The sequence below is a fragment of the Dasypus novemcinctus genome, chromosome 3, assembly GCF_030445035.2.
Source record: "Dasypus novemcinctus isolate mDasNov1 chromosome 3, mDasNov1.1.hap2, whole genome shotgun sequence".
In the NCBI taxonomy this organism is placed as follows: Eukaryota; Metazoa; Chordata; class Mammalia; order Cingulata; family Dasypodidae; genus Dasypus; species Dasypus novemcinctus.
Genome location: NC_080675.1, coordinates 57,018,531 through 57,032,959, shown reverse-complemented (window position 1 = coordinate 57,032,959; position 14,429 = coordinate 57,018,531). Strand labels below are relative to the sequence as shown.

The following is a 14,429-nucleotide window of genomic DNA, read 5'->3' as shown; positions in this document are numbered from 1 at the left end:
CTTATGACTAGATTTGGATTAAAATTAGGCATTTTCAACTAGAATACTGCCCTTTTGATTCTATGTCTTTCCCTGATGTGAGAATATCTGGAGGTGTGCACTGTTCTTTCCTTCATTGATGATGTTATTTTGATCTCTCAGGATGTTTCCAGTATCTCCACTGTTCTTTTTTTCCTCTCTTAAAACCAACAGGCAGGTATGCAGGGAGGTACTTTAAGTCCATACAAATATCCTGCTTCTTATCAAAACTTCACCCTGGATTGATGATCCTTGCCAGCTCCTGTCTTTACCATGATGGCTGCAAAATTATTATTTTCCAACTCTAGCACTTCCTCCACATTTACCACTCAACCCTCAGCATCCTACTGTACGGAAGGAACCTCTCTTTTTCCCCTTTTTATTTTCTTAATTATCTGTCTGGTATCTGTACAGACTCATGAATTCCTGATTGTTTTTTCCCCTCTATTGGTCTATAATTCATTTCTGAGTTTGATTATTTTGGTGTTCAGGCTGCCCTTTCCTTCCTTCCTGTCCATGACTAAGGATTTATAGTCAAACACTGTGTCCTCTGAATTACATGGATTAGTCCTCCCAAAATTCAAAACTATACGAGCAGGTATATACTCAGAGAGATGTTGCTTCTTTCTGTATCCCTTTCAGCCCATTCTCCCCTTACCCCGGCCCATGTAGATAACAGTTCAGTGTTTTCTGGGTTTTCCTTCCTGGGTTTCTTAATGTAACGATAAGTATATCTTCTTTCTTACACAAAAGGTAACATGGTATATATATTGCTATACTGTTTGCATTTTACTTTTTTCACTTATTATCTCCTACAAATTTCTCCCTATCAGTTCATAGAGATCTTCCTCATTTTTTTTATTTTGTCTTTATACATTTGTTTAATATTACATTAACAAAATATGAGGTCCCCATATACCCATCACCCCCCCTCCCCCCACTGCTCCCCCCATAGTAACATTCTCCTCCATCATCATGAGACATTCATTGCATTTGGTGAATACATCTCTGAGCATTGCTGTACCTCATGGTCGATGGTCCACATCATAGCCCATACTCTCCCACGTTCCATCCAGTGGGCCATGGGAGGACCTACAATGTCTGTAATTGTCTCTGCAGCACCATCCAAGACAACTCCAAGTCCCGAAAACACCGCCACATCTCATCTCTTCCTCCCATTCCCCACATCCAGCAGCCACCATGGCCACTTTCTCCACACCAATGCCACATTTTCTTCGATTACTAACCACAATAGTTCATGAATAGAATATCAGTAAGTCCACTCTAATCCATATTCTATTCCTCCATCCTGTGGACCTTGGACTGGTTGTGTCCATTCCACATCTATATTAAGAGGGTTCTTAGATTCCACATGGATGCTGGATGCAATCCTCCTGCTTTCAGTTGTAGGCACTCTTGGCTCCATGATGTGGTGGCTGACCTTCTTCAACTCCATGTTAGCTGAGTGGGGTAAGTCCAATAAACCAGAGTGTAGGAGTTGCAAGTCTGTTGAGGCTCAGGGCCTGGCTATCATATCGTCAGTCCAGAGATTCAGATCCCCTGGGTATATTTTAAACCCCAGCACCAACTACAATTCTGGTAAAGTAACAGGAAAGGCTTGTGAAAAGAATCACATCTGTGTCTAGCTCCATCACACAGAAACACCAACTCCAAAGAAGGGCCAACTGACATGGCAGTGAACTCCATCTGCCATGACCATAAAACCTATGGGTCTCTGTAGCCCTCAGAAGAACCAATACCTGGGGTTGTATCTACTTTATCTGTCTCTGGGACTCTGCTCAGGTGTGCATAAGGGTACCCCTCTGATAACCACCCGGCTCTTTTTTAGAGACTCATAGCCATATAAATTCATTTGTCCTTTCCATTTCCCCCTTGATTTAGGTCAAAAAGCATTTTTAACTCCTGTTATTATATGTAGACAGAGATATTCTGCTGGTCCGAGTTGAACCTTTTATTCAAGGTCATTTTCTAGTTACATCATCAACTGGTACTTGGTAGTAATCCCTCGGCACCAGGGAGGCTCATCCCCGGGAGTCATGTCCCACACTGGGGGGAAGGCAACGAATTTACATACTGAGTTTGGCTTCAAGACTGGCCACATTTGAGCAATACAGAGGCTCTCAGGAGGTAACTCTTAGGCACACTGCTGCTTTCGGCCTTGTTCTTATTTCAGGTGCACAGGCTCACAAGTATAGTCATTAGTATCAGGGGCTCATTGTTGGACCTTCATTCTTTTTTGGTTTTTGCCATTGCACTTGGGGAATTGTTGCTGTTCCTTTAGGGACTGTGATAGAGCTCCCCTGGCTAGGAACTCAGCACTCCCTCAGTTGTTGTTTTTAATTGTTTCCACTATGAAAATATCTAAACATTTTTATGTACCCTGGATATATGCCCTGTAGAACTCCCTGCCAGTCATGTGTCCCCTGTCAATAACATCCCACACCAGTATTCTTCTGCTGCCATTGTTGAACCTCTCTGTGATCCAAAACTTCCTGAAAAGTGAAGCCCAATATATTGCCAGGTTCCCTTAATAGTAAAATGGAATATGTTGATGAGTTTAAAGGTTAGATATAGAATACATATTAATTTGGAAAAATTTTACATCCTATCTTTTTCTTTTCTTTTTTCTAATTATTAAGCTTATCTTCACAAGAGTTTTAGATCACAGTAATTCATATATACAATATACAGTACTCCCACATATCCAACATAAAACCTTTTCCCTTCCATAGCAATAATCTTTTAATATATTCATACCATATTTACTGAAACTGATGAGACAATAGTTTTCAAACAAGGTAACATTTATGTTTACATTGTGGTTTATATTTTAGACTATACAATTTTCTAAATTTTTAGTTATCTTATGTTTTACATTATGATTTACATTTTTGCCTATCAGCCCCTATATATTTTTGGTGTAATTTTACATGTCTTATATCCATACTTGCATACTCTTGTGAAACACTTCAATTGCTCACACAGTTACATTGGTTCCATCTATTCAATACCTCTTTCCCCCTCCCCTTATGGCCCACAGCGACAGTCAGTCTTCATTTCTTGAAGAGCCATGTTCGGAGATATTTGCAACAGTGTTGAGGGCTTGACATGCTCAACTGCCCTAATGCCCTGGGAACCACCATTTCTCTTGAGAGATACAGTTCCCTCTGTTTGATGGCATCAGTCCTCCCCAGGATGTGGGTATACCTTCACTCTCATTATATGGGTCTCTACCCAATGATATAACCCACTCTGGCAAAATGAGCATTCACATATTCCCTAGGAGTTTGTCCTGCATCAGATTATCCCCTTTGAGTATCTTAAACAGGTAACTTTCCTTATTATATTTTTGAAAAGGTTTTCTCAGCATTATACTCTCAACCAAATACCTGACAATCTCCTATGTTCATATGTTGTCCCACCCTCCCCCCAATTTCTTGGACAATATTACCCATCCTCCCATCCCTAGCCCCCCTCAAGCCCACAAAGCTCCACCCAAAGGTAACTCTATGCCCCCATTTTATCCCTTCCTTGTACACATACTTACCTCCAGCTTATCATAGATTTCACCCATGTAGATGTCACCTTTCATCCTTTCTCTACCCCCCGATTTCCTATAAGCCTATCATCCAGTCTCTAGCTTTCTGAGGCAGCTTGGTTTACTTATTTCATATCATTGAGGTCATGTAGTATTTGTCCTTCAGTGCCTGGGTTGCTTCACTCAACATAAGGTTCTCTGGATTCATCCATGTTATCACGTGTGTTTGTAGTGTATTTGTTCTTAAAGCCGAGTAGTAGTCCATTGTATGTATATACCACATTTTATTTATCATTCATCTGTTGATGGGCATTTGGGTTGATTCCAACTTTTGGCGATAGTGAACAATGCTGCTACGAACATTGGTGTGCATATATCAGTTTGTGTCTTTGTTTTCAGTTCTGCTGGGTCATATGGCAAATCTATGGTTAGTTTTATGAGAAACCACCAAACTGTCCTCCAGAATGGTTGGATCCTTCTGCATTCCCACCAGCAGTGGATGAGTGTTCCTATTCCTCCACATCCTCTCCAGCATTTGTAGTCTTCTATTTTTTTCAAAGCTGCCAATCTTACCGGAGTAAGATGTTATCTCATTGTAGTTTTGATTTGCATTTCCCTGATAGCTAGAGATTTGGAGCATTTTTTCATGAGCTTTTTAGCCATTTGTATTTCTTCTTTGGAGAAGTGTCTGTTTAAATCTTTTCCCCATTTTTTAAATGGGTTATCTTTTTATTTTCAAGATATAGGCGTTCTTTATATATGCAAGTTATGTCTCCTATCTGATATAGGGTTGCCAAATATTTTCTGCCATTGTGTAGGCTCCCTTTTCACTTTCTTGACAAACTCCTTTGAGGCTGCAGAAGGCTTTAATTTTGAGGAGGTCCCATTTATCTATTTGCTCTTTTGCTGCTTGTGCTTTTGGTGTGAAGTTCATGAAGCCATTTCCTATTACAGGGTCTTGTATATGCTTCCCTACACTGCTTTCCAAAGTCTTTTTGGTCTTGGCTCTTATATTTAGGTCTTTGATCCATCTTGAGTTGATTTTTGTGTAAGGTGTGAGATGGTAATCCTCTTTCATTCTTTTACATATGGGTATCCAGTTCTCTAGGCACCATTTGTTGAATAGGCCATTCTCTCCCAGTTGAGAGGGTTTGGTGGCTTTATCGAATATTATATGGCTATATATATGAGGATCTATATCAGAACTGTCAATTTGGTTCCATTGGTCTGTGTGTCTCTCCTTATGCCAATACCATGCTGTTTTCACTACTGTAGCTGTGTAGTATGTTTTGAAGTCAGGTAGGATGATTCCTCCAATTTCATTTTTCTTTTTCAATATGTCTTTGGCTATTCGGGGCCTCTTTCCTTTCCAAATAAATTTCATAGTTAATTTTTCTAGTTCCTTAAGGAATGATGTATAAATTTTTATTGGGATTGCATTGAATGTGTAGATCCGTTTTAGTAGGATAGACATCTTAATAATATTTAGTCTTCCTATCCATGAACAGGGAATATTCTTCCATTTATTTAAGTCTTCTTTGATTTCCTTGAACAATCTTGTGTAGTTCTCTGTATATAAGTTTTTTACCTCTTTAGTTAAATTTGTTCCTAGGTATTTGATTTTTTAATTTACTATTGTAAATGGTATTTGTTTCTTGATTTCCTCCTGAGCTTGCTCATTATTGGTGTACAGAAATGCTACTGATTTTTGCACATTGATCTTATAACCTGCAACTTTACTAAACTCATTTATGAGTTCTAGAAGCTTTGTTGTAGACCTCTCAGGGTTTTCTATGTATAGGACTATGTCATCTGCAAATAAGGAAATTTTGACGTCTTCCTTTCCAATTTGAATGCCTTTTATATCTGGTTCTTGCCTCAGTGCTCGAGCAAGTAATTCTAAGACAATGTTAAATAGAAGGGGAGAGAGTGGGCATCCTTGTCTTGTTCCTGATCTTAGAGGGAAGGATTTTAGGATTTCACCATTGTAAACAATGTTGGCTGTGGGTTTTTCATATATACTCTTTATCATGTTCAAAAATTTTCCTTGTATTCCAATCTTTTGGAGTGTTTTTATCAAGAAAGGGTGCTGTGTTTTGTCAAATGCTTTTTCTGCATCTATAGATATAATCATGTGATTTTTTTCCTTCAATCTGTTTATATGGTGTATTACATTGATTGATTTTCTTATGTTGAACCATCCTTGCATACCCGGAATGAATCCCACTTGGTCATGGTGTATAATTCGTTTAATGTGTTGTTGAATACGGTTAGCAAGTATTTTGTTGAGGATTTTTGCGAAGAGGTTCATTAGAGAAATTGGTCTGCAGTTTTCCTTCTTCTGGTGTCTTTGTTTGGCTTTGATACTAGGGTAATGTTGGCATCATAGAATGAGTTCGGTATTATTCCTTCTGTTTCGATTTTTTGGAAGAGTTTCAGCAGGATTGGTGTTAGTTCTTTCTGGAATGTTTTGTTGAATTCACCTGTGAAGCCGTTTGGCCCTGGGCTCTTCTTAGTTGGGAGGTTTTTAATAACCAATTCTGTCTCTTTACTTGTGATTGGTTTGTTGAGATCATCAATTTCTTCTTTTGTCAATATAGGCTGCTTATGTGTGTCTAGGAATTTGTCCATTTCCTCTGAATTGTCATTTTTGTTGGAATAGTTTTTCAAAGTATCCTCTTATGATAGTCTTTATTTCTCTGGGGTCAGTGGTGATATCTCCTTTCTCATTTCTTATTTTGTGTATTTGCATCTTCTCTCTTTTTTCCTTTGTTAGTCTTGCTAAGGGTTTGTCAATTTTATTGATCTTCTCAAAGAACCAGCTCTTGGTCTTGTTTATCTTTTCAAGTGCTTTCTTATTTTCTATTTCATTTAGTTCTGCTCTTATCTTTGTTATTTCTTTTTTCTTCTGTGGGATTACTTTGTTGTTTTTTTACTAATTCCTCCAAATGTGCAGTTAGTTCTTCAATTTTCTCTTTCTTCTTTTTTGATGTATAAATTTATGGCTATAAATTTCCCTCTCAGTATTGCTTTTGCTGCATCTCATAAGTTTTGGTATGTTGTGTTATCATTTTCATTAGTTTCAAGGTAGTTATTAATTTCTTTTGAGGTTTCCTCTTTGACCCACTGGTTTTCTAAGAGTGTACTGTTTAATTTCCATATCTTGGTGTGAAATCTCGGCCTCTGGCCCTTGCAGATTTCCAGCTTCACTCCACTGTGGTCAGAGATATTATTTTGTATGATTTTGATCTTTCTGAATTCATTGAGCCTTTCTTTGTGGCCTAGCATATGGTCTATCTTGGAGAATAATCCATGTGCACTTGAGAAAAATGTATATCCTGCTGTATTCGGGTGTAATGATCTATATATGTCTATTAGATCCAGCTCCTCTAATATAGTGTTCAAATATTTTGTTCTTTAGTGATTCTCTTTTGAGATGTTCTGTTCAAAGTTGATAGTGGTGTATTAAAATCTCCCACTATAATTGTAGAGGCATCTATTCTTTCACTTAGTTTTTCCAGTGTTTGCCTCATGTATTTGGAGGCGCCCTTGTTAGGAGCATAAAGATTTATGATTGTTCATTCTTCTTGAGAGATTGTCCCTTTCACTAATATGTAGTATCCTTCTTTGTCTCTCACAATTGTTTTGCATTTAAAGTCTATTTTGTCTGATATTAATATAGCTACTCCTGCCTTTTTTTGGTTATTGTTTGCTTGTAAGATTGTTTTCCAGCCATTCACTTTCAGCCTCCATGAATCCCTGGGTCTAAGATGTGTTTCTTATAGCCAGCATATAGATGGGTCGTATTTCCTTATCCAATGTCCCAGTCTGAATCTTTTGATAGGTGAGTTTAATCCATTGACATTGAGTGTTATTACTTTCAAAGAATTATTTATTTTAGCCATATTTTGTTTGGACTTGTGTTTGTCATATTTTGTTTGTTTTTTTCCTTTTCTTTTTGTCTTTTTTGTTGCTCTTACACTCTCCTCCAACTCTGCCTCTCCTGTTTTTTCCTTTCTTCCTGCAGAACTCCCTTTAGTATTTCTTGAAGGGGAGGTTTCTTGTTGGCATACTCTTTCAATTTCTGTTTATCTGTGAATATTTTGAACTCTCCATCATTTTTGAATGCTAGTTTAGCTGGGTAGAGTATTCTTGGTTGGAAATTTTTTTCTTTTAGTACCTTGACTATATCATACCACTGCCTTCTTGCCTCCATGTTTTTAGATGAGAATTCAGCACTTAATCTTATGGAGCTTCCCTTGTATGTGATGGTCTTCTTTTCTCTTGCTGCTTTTAGAATTTTCTCTTTGTCTTGAGCATTGGATATTTTGACAAGTATATGTCTTGGGGTGCTCCTGTTGGGGTTTATGATGTTTGGTGTGCGTTGTGCTTCCTGGACATGTACATCAGTCTCTCTCAGTAGATTTGGGAAGTTTTCAGCCTGTATTTCAGCCCGTATTTCACCCCTTCTGTCCCCTTTCCCTTCTGTTCTCCTTCTGGGATGCCTGTAATACATATGTTTGTGTGTTTTGCATTGTCATTCAGGTCCCTAAATCCTAGCTGGATTTTTTCTATCTTTTTATCAATCAATTCTACTATCTGTTTGATTTCAGATGTACTGTCTTCCACGTCACTAATTCTCTCCTCTGCCTCTTCTAATCTGATGCTATTTGCTGAGAGTGTATTTTTGATTTCTTGAACTGTGGTGTTCATTCCCATCATATCTGTTATCTTTTTGCGTATGTCTGCAATTTCCTATCCAAGTGTTTTCTTCGTATTGTTAAACTCTTCCTTTACTTCATTAAGTTGGTCTCTAATGTATGTTTTGAGATCTTTAATTACTTGTCCGATGTTCTGCTCCCCTTCCTGTTTTTTAGTTTGTTCTATGGATTCAGCCATGTTTTCCTGATTGTTGGTTTGGTTTGTAGTTTTTTGTTGCTGTCTGGTCATCATTTTATCTTGACGGGTTTAATCAATTCCTTAGCTTCTTTGTCTAGTCTTGGGGATTAATTTGTTGTTGTTCTTGCATAAGTGTTATGTCTTCTCTTTGTCACTTTGTTCTTCTTACTCTAATTTCTTGTTGCTGGCCAAGTTCACTTTGAAGGAAAATATTAGGGCCAGGGAAAGGAATTTGTGTAAGAAAAGAAAATGTGTAAAGTAGTACTGGTAATAAATGTTAACAGAGCAACAATGTGAGATCTGGGAGAATGGATATTAGACTCATATAAGTTGTGTAGAGTTATTGCAGTAAGTAGCATACCTATAATGAGATAGTCAACTGAATATGGGGAAGAATATAGTATGAATTAAAAAGCCAGTGTTTTCATGTGAGAGGGAAAGAGAAAAGAAAGACAATAATATCAAGAGTGGATAAAAGACAGAAAACAGAACAAAGGTATTAGAAATGAAAAGTTAGACAATTTAGGGCCCAAACAAAGGGAGAGGTGGAATGTAAGAGAGACAGTAGGAAAAAAAAAAAAAAAAGAGACAGTAGATGATGGAGGATAGCAAGATGTGGGGGAAGGGGTAGTGTAGGTGGCCAAAATCAATTCACACAGAAACAAGGTAATGGAGGATGAGGACACACAGCAAATGTGAGGCGCTCCCTGCAGCACCTATTGTATAAATAAAATAAAATAAGAAGAAAAAGAGAGAAAAGAAAAAAAGAGAAGAAAAAAAGGGGGGTGGGCAAAGAAAAGGGAGGGAAACAAGAAAAAGAACAGAAGGGGAAAAAACCCCTAAATAAACGAAAAAGGACCTTGGGGGATACAATGGGAGTAAAGACCAGGAGATAATGTAACATTAGCAACCAAAACAAAAAAAGAAAAAAGAAACACAAATGCCGAGGGCTAGGACAATCAAGGACCTCAGATGGACCTCAGGGCATAGTAGATTCAGGGATGGGAAGTCTGTGATATTGCAGACTCAAGAGGTGTGAGTCTCTGAAGTGTGGGCCACCAGGGTTTAGGGGACACAGACCTGGGAACCATGCATCCGGTTAACAGGGAGCCTGGGAGCACCGCAGCACAACACAGCCTTCAGGGATCCCCGCAGCTGGGCGCCAGCCCTAGGGGAAGGGTTCACGCCCACAAACTCTGACTTCTGTGTCAGAAACCCAAGATTCCACCTCTCACAATAGTCTCTTTTGTCACTGTCTCACCAAATCAACTTCAGGACACACCCCGCCCTGCAAGCCCCCAAAACAGCCTGCTGGGGGTGTCACTGTACTACAAACAATTCAGGGACCGCCGCAGCTGGGCTGCCAGCCCTAGGGGGAGGGGCTCTAGCTGGAAGCTCTGACCTCCATGTGAGAAACCCAAAATTCTACGTCTCGCAAGAATCTTCTCCATCACTGTCTCACCAAATCGACTTCCAGGCACCTCCCGCCCTGCAAGCCCCCTGAACAGCCTGCTGGGGGTGCCGCTGTACTACAAGCAGTTCAGGGACGGCCTCAGATGGGCCGCCAGCCCTAGGGGGAAGGGCTCTAGCCGGAAGCTCTGATCTCCATGTCAGAAACCCAAAATTCCACGTCTCGCAAGCATATCCTCCATAACTGTCTCACCAAATCGACTTCCAGACACCTCCCACCCTGCAAGCCCCCGAAAGCCTGCTCAGGGCTTGGGAACTCCCCAGCGCAGCAAAGGATCCAGGAATCGCCGCTGCTGGGCCACCAGCCCCAGGGGGAAGCGTCCCGCGTGCAGCCCCGATCTCCGTGAAAGAGACCCAAAATTCTACCTTTTACAAGAATCTTCTCTGTCACCATCCCACTAAATCAACGTCCAGACACCTCCTGCCCTGCAAACACCTGAAACAGCCTGGTCCAGCAGGATTCCAACCCTACTCAGTCGCTTCTTTGCAGGAGAGATTATAAGGTGCACTTAGATGCCATCTTGCCCCCTCCATTTTTTTTTTTTTTTAACAGCTGCACAGTAATCCATTGTTTGGATATGTGCATGTACCAATCTCCTATGCTTTAGATATTCATGTAGCTTCCAGTGTTCTGCAATAGCAATCCTGTAATAATGAATAAACTGTGCCTATGTATTTTAATATTGTTGGGGTTATATGATTGAAGGGTAAATGCATGTTGCATTGTTAGATGTTGTCAATGTCCCCTCCATTGGCATTGTACCTTCATAGTGGTACCTTTTCCCTCCCTTCCTTCCCTTCTTCCTTTTTTACATTTCCACCAGCAACGTCTGGAGTGCTTGTTCCCCCTTGTAGTGTACTGACAAACTTTTGGATTTTTGTCAATCTAATGGGTAAGGAATGGTATCTCAGTGAAGTTTTAGTTTGCTTTTATCTTAGTTTAAGTGAACTTGAACATCTTTTAATGTGCTTGAGGACCACGTTTATATTGTTTTTGTGAATTGTACATGCTGTTTGTCTATTTTTCTGAAGAATTTTTGGTCATTTTATCTTCAGCCTTTAAAAGTTCTTCATAAATTAAGAATAGTAATCCTTAATGTGTGATAAATGTTGTGACTGTTTTTTCCCAATTTGTCATATGTCATATGTTTTTTCCCAATTTTCCCAATTTGGTGCATTTTTGTTTGCTTTTTTAAAAAAGATTTATTTATTTCTACTCCCTTCCACCCCCGTTGTTTGTGCTCACTGTCTGCTCTCTGTGTCTGTTTGTTGTGTGCTACCCTTGTCCACTCATCTTCTTTTTAGGAGGCACTGGGAACTGAACCCGGGACCTCCCATGTGGAAGGGAGGTGCCCATTCACTTGAGCCACCTCTATCCCCTGTTTGCTCTGTCTCTTAATGTGTTTCTTTGTTGTGTCTCCTTGTTGCATCATCTCATTGTGTCATCTTGTTACATCAGCTTGCTGTCTTGCTCATCTTCTTTAGGAGGCAATGGGAATCGAACCCAGGACTGCCCATGTGGTAGGTGGGTGCCCAATTGCTTGAGTCACATCTGCTTCCCCATGTTGGGTGTTTTTGTTTTTTGTTTTTTTTGTCATATAAGTTTTTAATTTTTATGTAGTCAAATTCGTTGAATTATTTGTTTCTGAGGTTCAAGCATAGTTAGTAGTCTTTCTCTATACAGAGATTAAAAAGGAATTTACCCATTTTCTTCTAATACTTAAGTGATGATTAGGATATTGTGTCAACTCGACCAAATAATTGTGCCCAGTTGTTTGGTCAGGCAAGCCTGGGCTAACTGTAATACAAGGGCATTTATGGACTTTAGTCACCATTGACTTTACTACAGTGGTAAATCATAGATAGCTGGTTATAATTACATCAGTCAGGGAGATTGCCATTAGCAAGAGTGACACTTAACCCAATCAGTTGAATGCCTTAAAAGGGGAAGTGATTCCAGCATTGAGAATTTCCCAGCACATCTTTGGACAGCCAACATCTCCCAGAACTCATCAAGAACCTTCATTGGACTTTCATTGCAGCCCTGGTTGCAGTCTGCCTGCTGAACCTGGACTTGTGCATCTCCAGGGCTGCATGAGAGACTTATAAAATTGCATGGTATTGACAGATATCTCATGTTAATTCTGTTTCCCTGGAGAAATCCTGACTAATAGAGCTTGGTACCGGGAGTGGTTCTTGGGGAACAGAATCTTAAATATGGGGTGTCTGAGGTGGTTCTGGAAGTTGTGCAATTGGCTCTCTACTCTAATTGGACTCAAGGGTCCTGACAACTCCCTTTCCAATAAGGAAGAGGCTGCTAACAGTCCATGGTGCGAGTTGGTAATCAAAATACACAAAATAGCATTACTTCCATGCTTATTAAGAAGCAAGGATCTGGATGAGAGTGTTTCAACACCTTAACAGAGTTGGTGGAGTCAAATGGTGTAATGATGTTGGCTGGCTCCTCCTAGATACTCTGTATACTGTTACAAAAGAAAGAGATGAGTTAAGAGCTTCAAATTTGAAACACACTGAATGGATGATGTGAAAGTTTCTGTGTGTGCTCTGAATGAAAATCTTGTCTCCTGTAGCCGCAGGCTCGAAATATCTGAGAACCAAACTCAAAATCTCATTGTATGAGTAGCTGAGTTACAAAGGAAACTAAATCTCAACCCCAGGGTTTCTGCAGTTAAAGCAAAGGCATTAATTGGAAAAGAGTGGAATCCAGAGGATTGGGATGGAGACATATGGGATGATGATAGTATTGGTGGAGACATTGGAACCCTGAATTCTGCTAAGACTTTACCAGATAAGTCTGCCATGGCCTGCCCTGTCCAGACCACACCTTGTCAACCTTGTATCATCCAGCCTCCAGCCTACCCCAGGGAGTCTGAAACAACTTCCAGCCCTGAGGTGGGTACCAACCAAACTGAAACTGCCCTTCCCAGCCTCCTGCCTGCCCCAGGGAGTCTGGACTTCATCCCAGCCCTGAGAAACAGACCAGCCAAACTCCAGCATGCACTGCTGAGCCTCCAGTTTGCCCTGAGGAAACTGCCTTTCAACCCCTGCCTGAAGAGATTAATCCTGTCTCACCAGAAGAAAATGAAAGGGAATGCCCTGAGGTCAGTAGCTTACAAGGCATTTCTAATCCTTCTCCTTACCCACCCCCACCACCTCTCTTGTCTTGGAGACCTATTACTAGACTAAAATTATAACAAGCCCCCAAAGGTGAAATACAAAGTGTGACCCATGAGGAAGTAAGGCATACTCAGAAAGGACTGCATGAGTTTTCCAGTTTATAGAGAGAGAGATCAGGGGAATATGTGTGGGAATGGATACTAAGGGTATGGGATAATGGTGGAAGGAATATAAAGTTGGATCAGGCTGAATTTATTGATATGGGCCCACTAAGCAGAAATTCTGGATTCAGTGCTGGAGCTTGAGGGGTTAGAAAGGGCTCTAACGGTTTGTTTGGGTACTGATTGAAACATGGGCCAAAAGATGGCCTAGCATGTCTGAGGTTGAGATGGCCTGATTTGCCCTGGTATACAGTAGAAGAGGGAATTCAAAGGCTTAGGGAGATTGGAATGCTAGAATGGATTTACCATTTGAGAGCTGCCCGCCCACCCCAGGAATATACAGAGGACACACCTTTAACCAGGACTGTGAGGAATAAATTTGTAAGGCTAACTCCTTCTCTCAAGAGCGCTATGGTTGCTCTTTTCTGTAGTCCAGATATTACTGTATGGATGGATGTGATGGAATTGGAATCCTTAAACATTATGGGGATGATTGGATGTCAGTATGGTAAAAGTCAAGTATCAGGCAGGTAATTGCCAAAGTCAAGGTAGGTGTGGCTACTGCAGTAAAAGGCAGATTCAAAAAAGCACTCAAGGGAAGCGGACTTGACCCAGTGGTTAGGGCTTCCATCTGCTACATGGGAGGTCTGCGGTTCAAACCCTGGGCCTCCTTGACCCGTGTGGAGCTGGCCCACATGCAGTGCTGATGCGCGCAAGGAGTGCTGCGCCACGCAGGGTTGTCCCTGTGTAGGGGAGCCCCACGTGCAAGGAGTGCGCCCCATAAGGAGAGCTGCCCAGGGATGGCGCCGCACACACGGGGAGCTGACACAACAAGATGGCACAACAAAAAGAAACACAGATTCCCGTGCCGCTGACAACAACAGAAGCGGACAAAGAAGAACATGCAGCAAATTGACACAGAGAACAGACAACTGGGGTAGGGGGAGAAGGGGAGAGAAATAAATAAAATAAATCTTTAAAAAAAAAAAGTACTCAAGATAGTCTGAACTGTGTAGAGTTATGGTGTTGACTAGTAGATCATGGGGTACCTAGCAGTGAAATAGATGGCAGTCTATTAAATTTCTCCTGGATCTGTATAAACAGAAGAGTTCGAGGTCAAGTGAACAAAACACTAACTCATATTACAGACGCAGAGAATCATGGCCCCTAATCAATTCCCAGAT

At 40.6% G+C, this 14,429-nt stretch overlaps 1 protein-coding gene across 2 annotated transcripts in view; it reads left to right on the top strand.

Moving 5' to 3' along the window:
• Positions 1–14,429, top strand: part of CGRRF1 (cell growth regulator with ring finger domain 1) — a 67,562-nt gene that overhangs the window by 41,111 nt on the left and 12,022 nt on the right. Inside the window, exon 6 of one of the 2 annotated variants that reach the window (XM_071213926.1) lies at positions 12,895–13,068. The exons of the other annotated variant lie outside the window; for it this stretch is intronic. Coding sequence (XP_071070027.1) covers positions 12,895–13,068 — 174 coding nt within the window. The remainder of the gene's footprint in view (positions 1–12,894; positions 13,069–14,429) is intronic. 2 annotated transcript variants of the gene reach the window in all.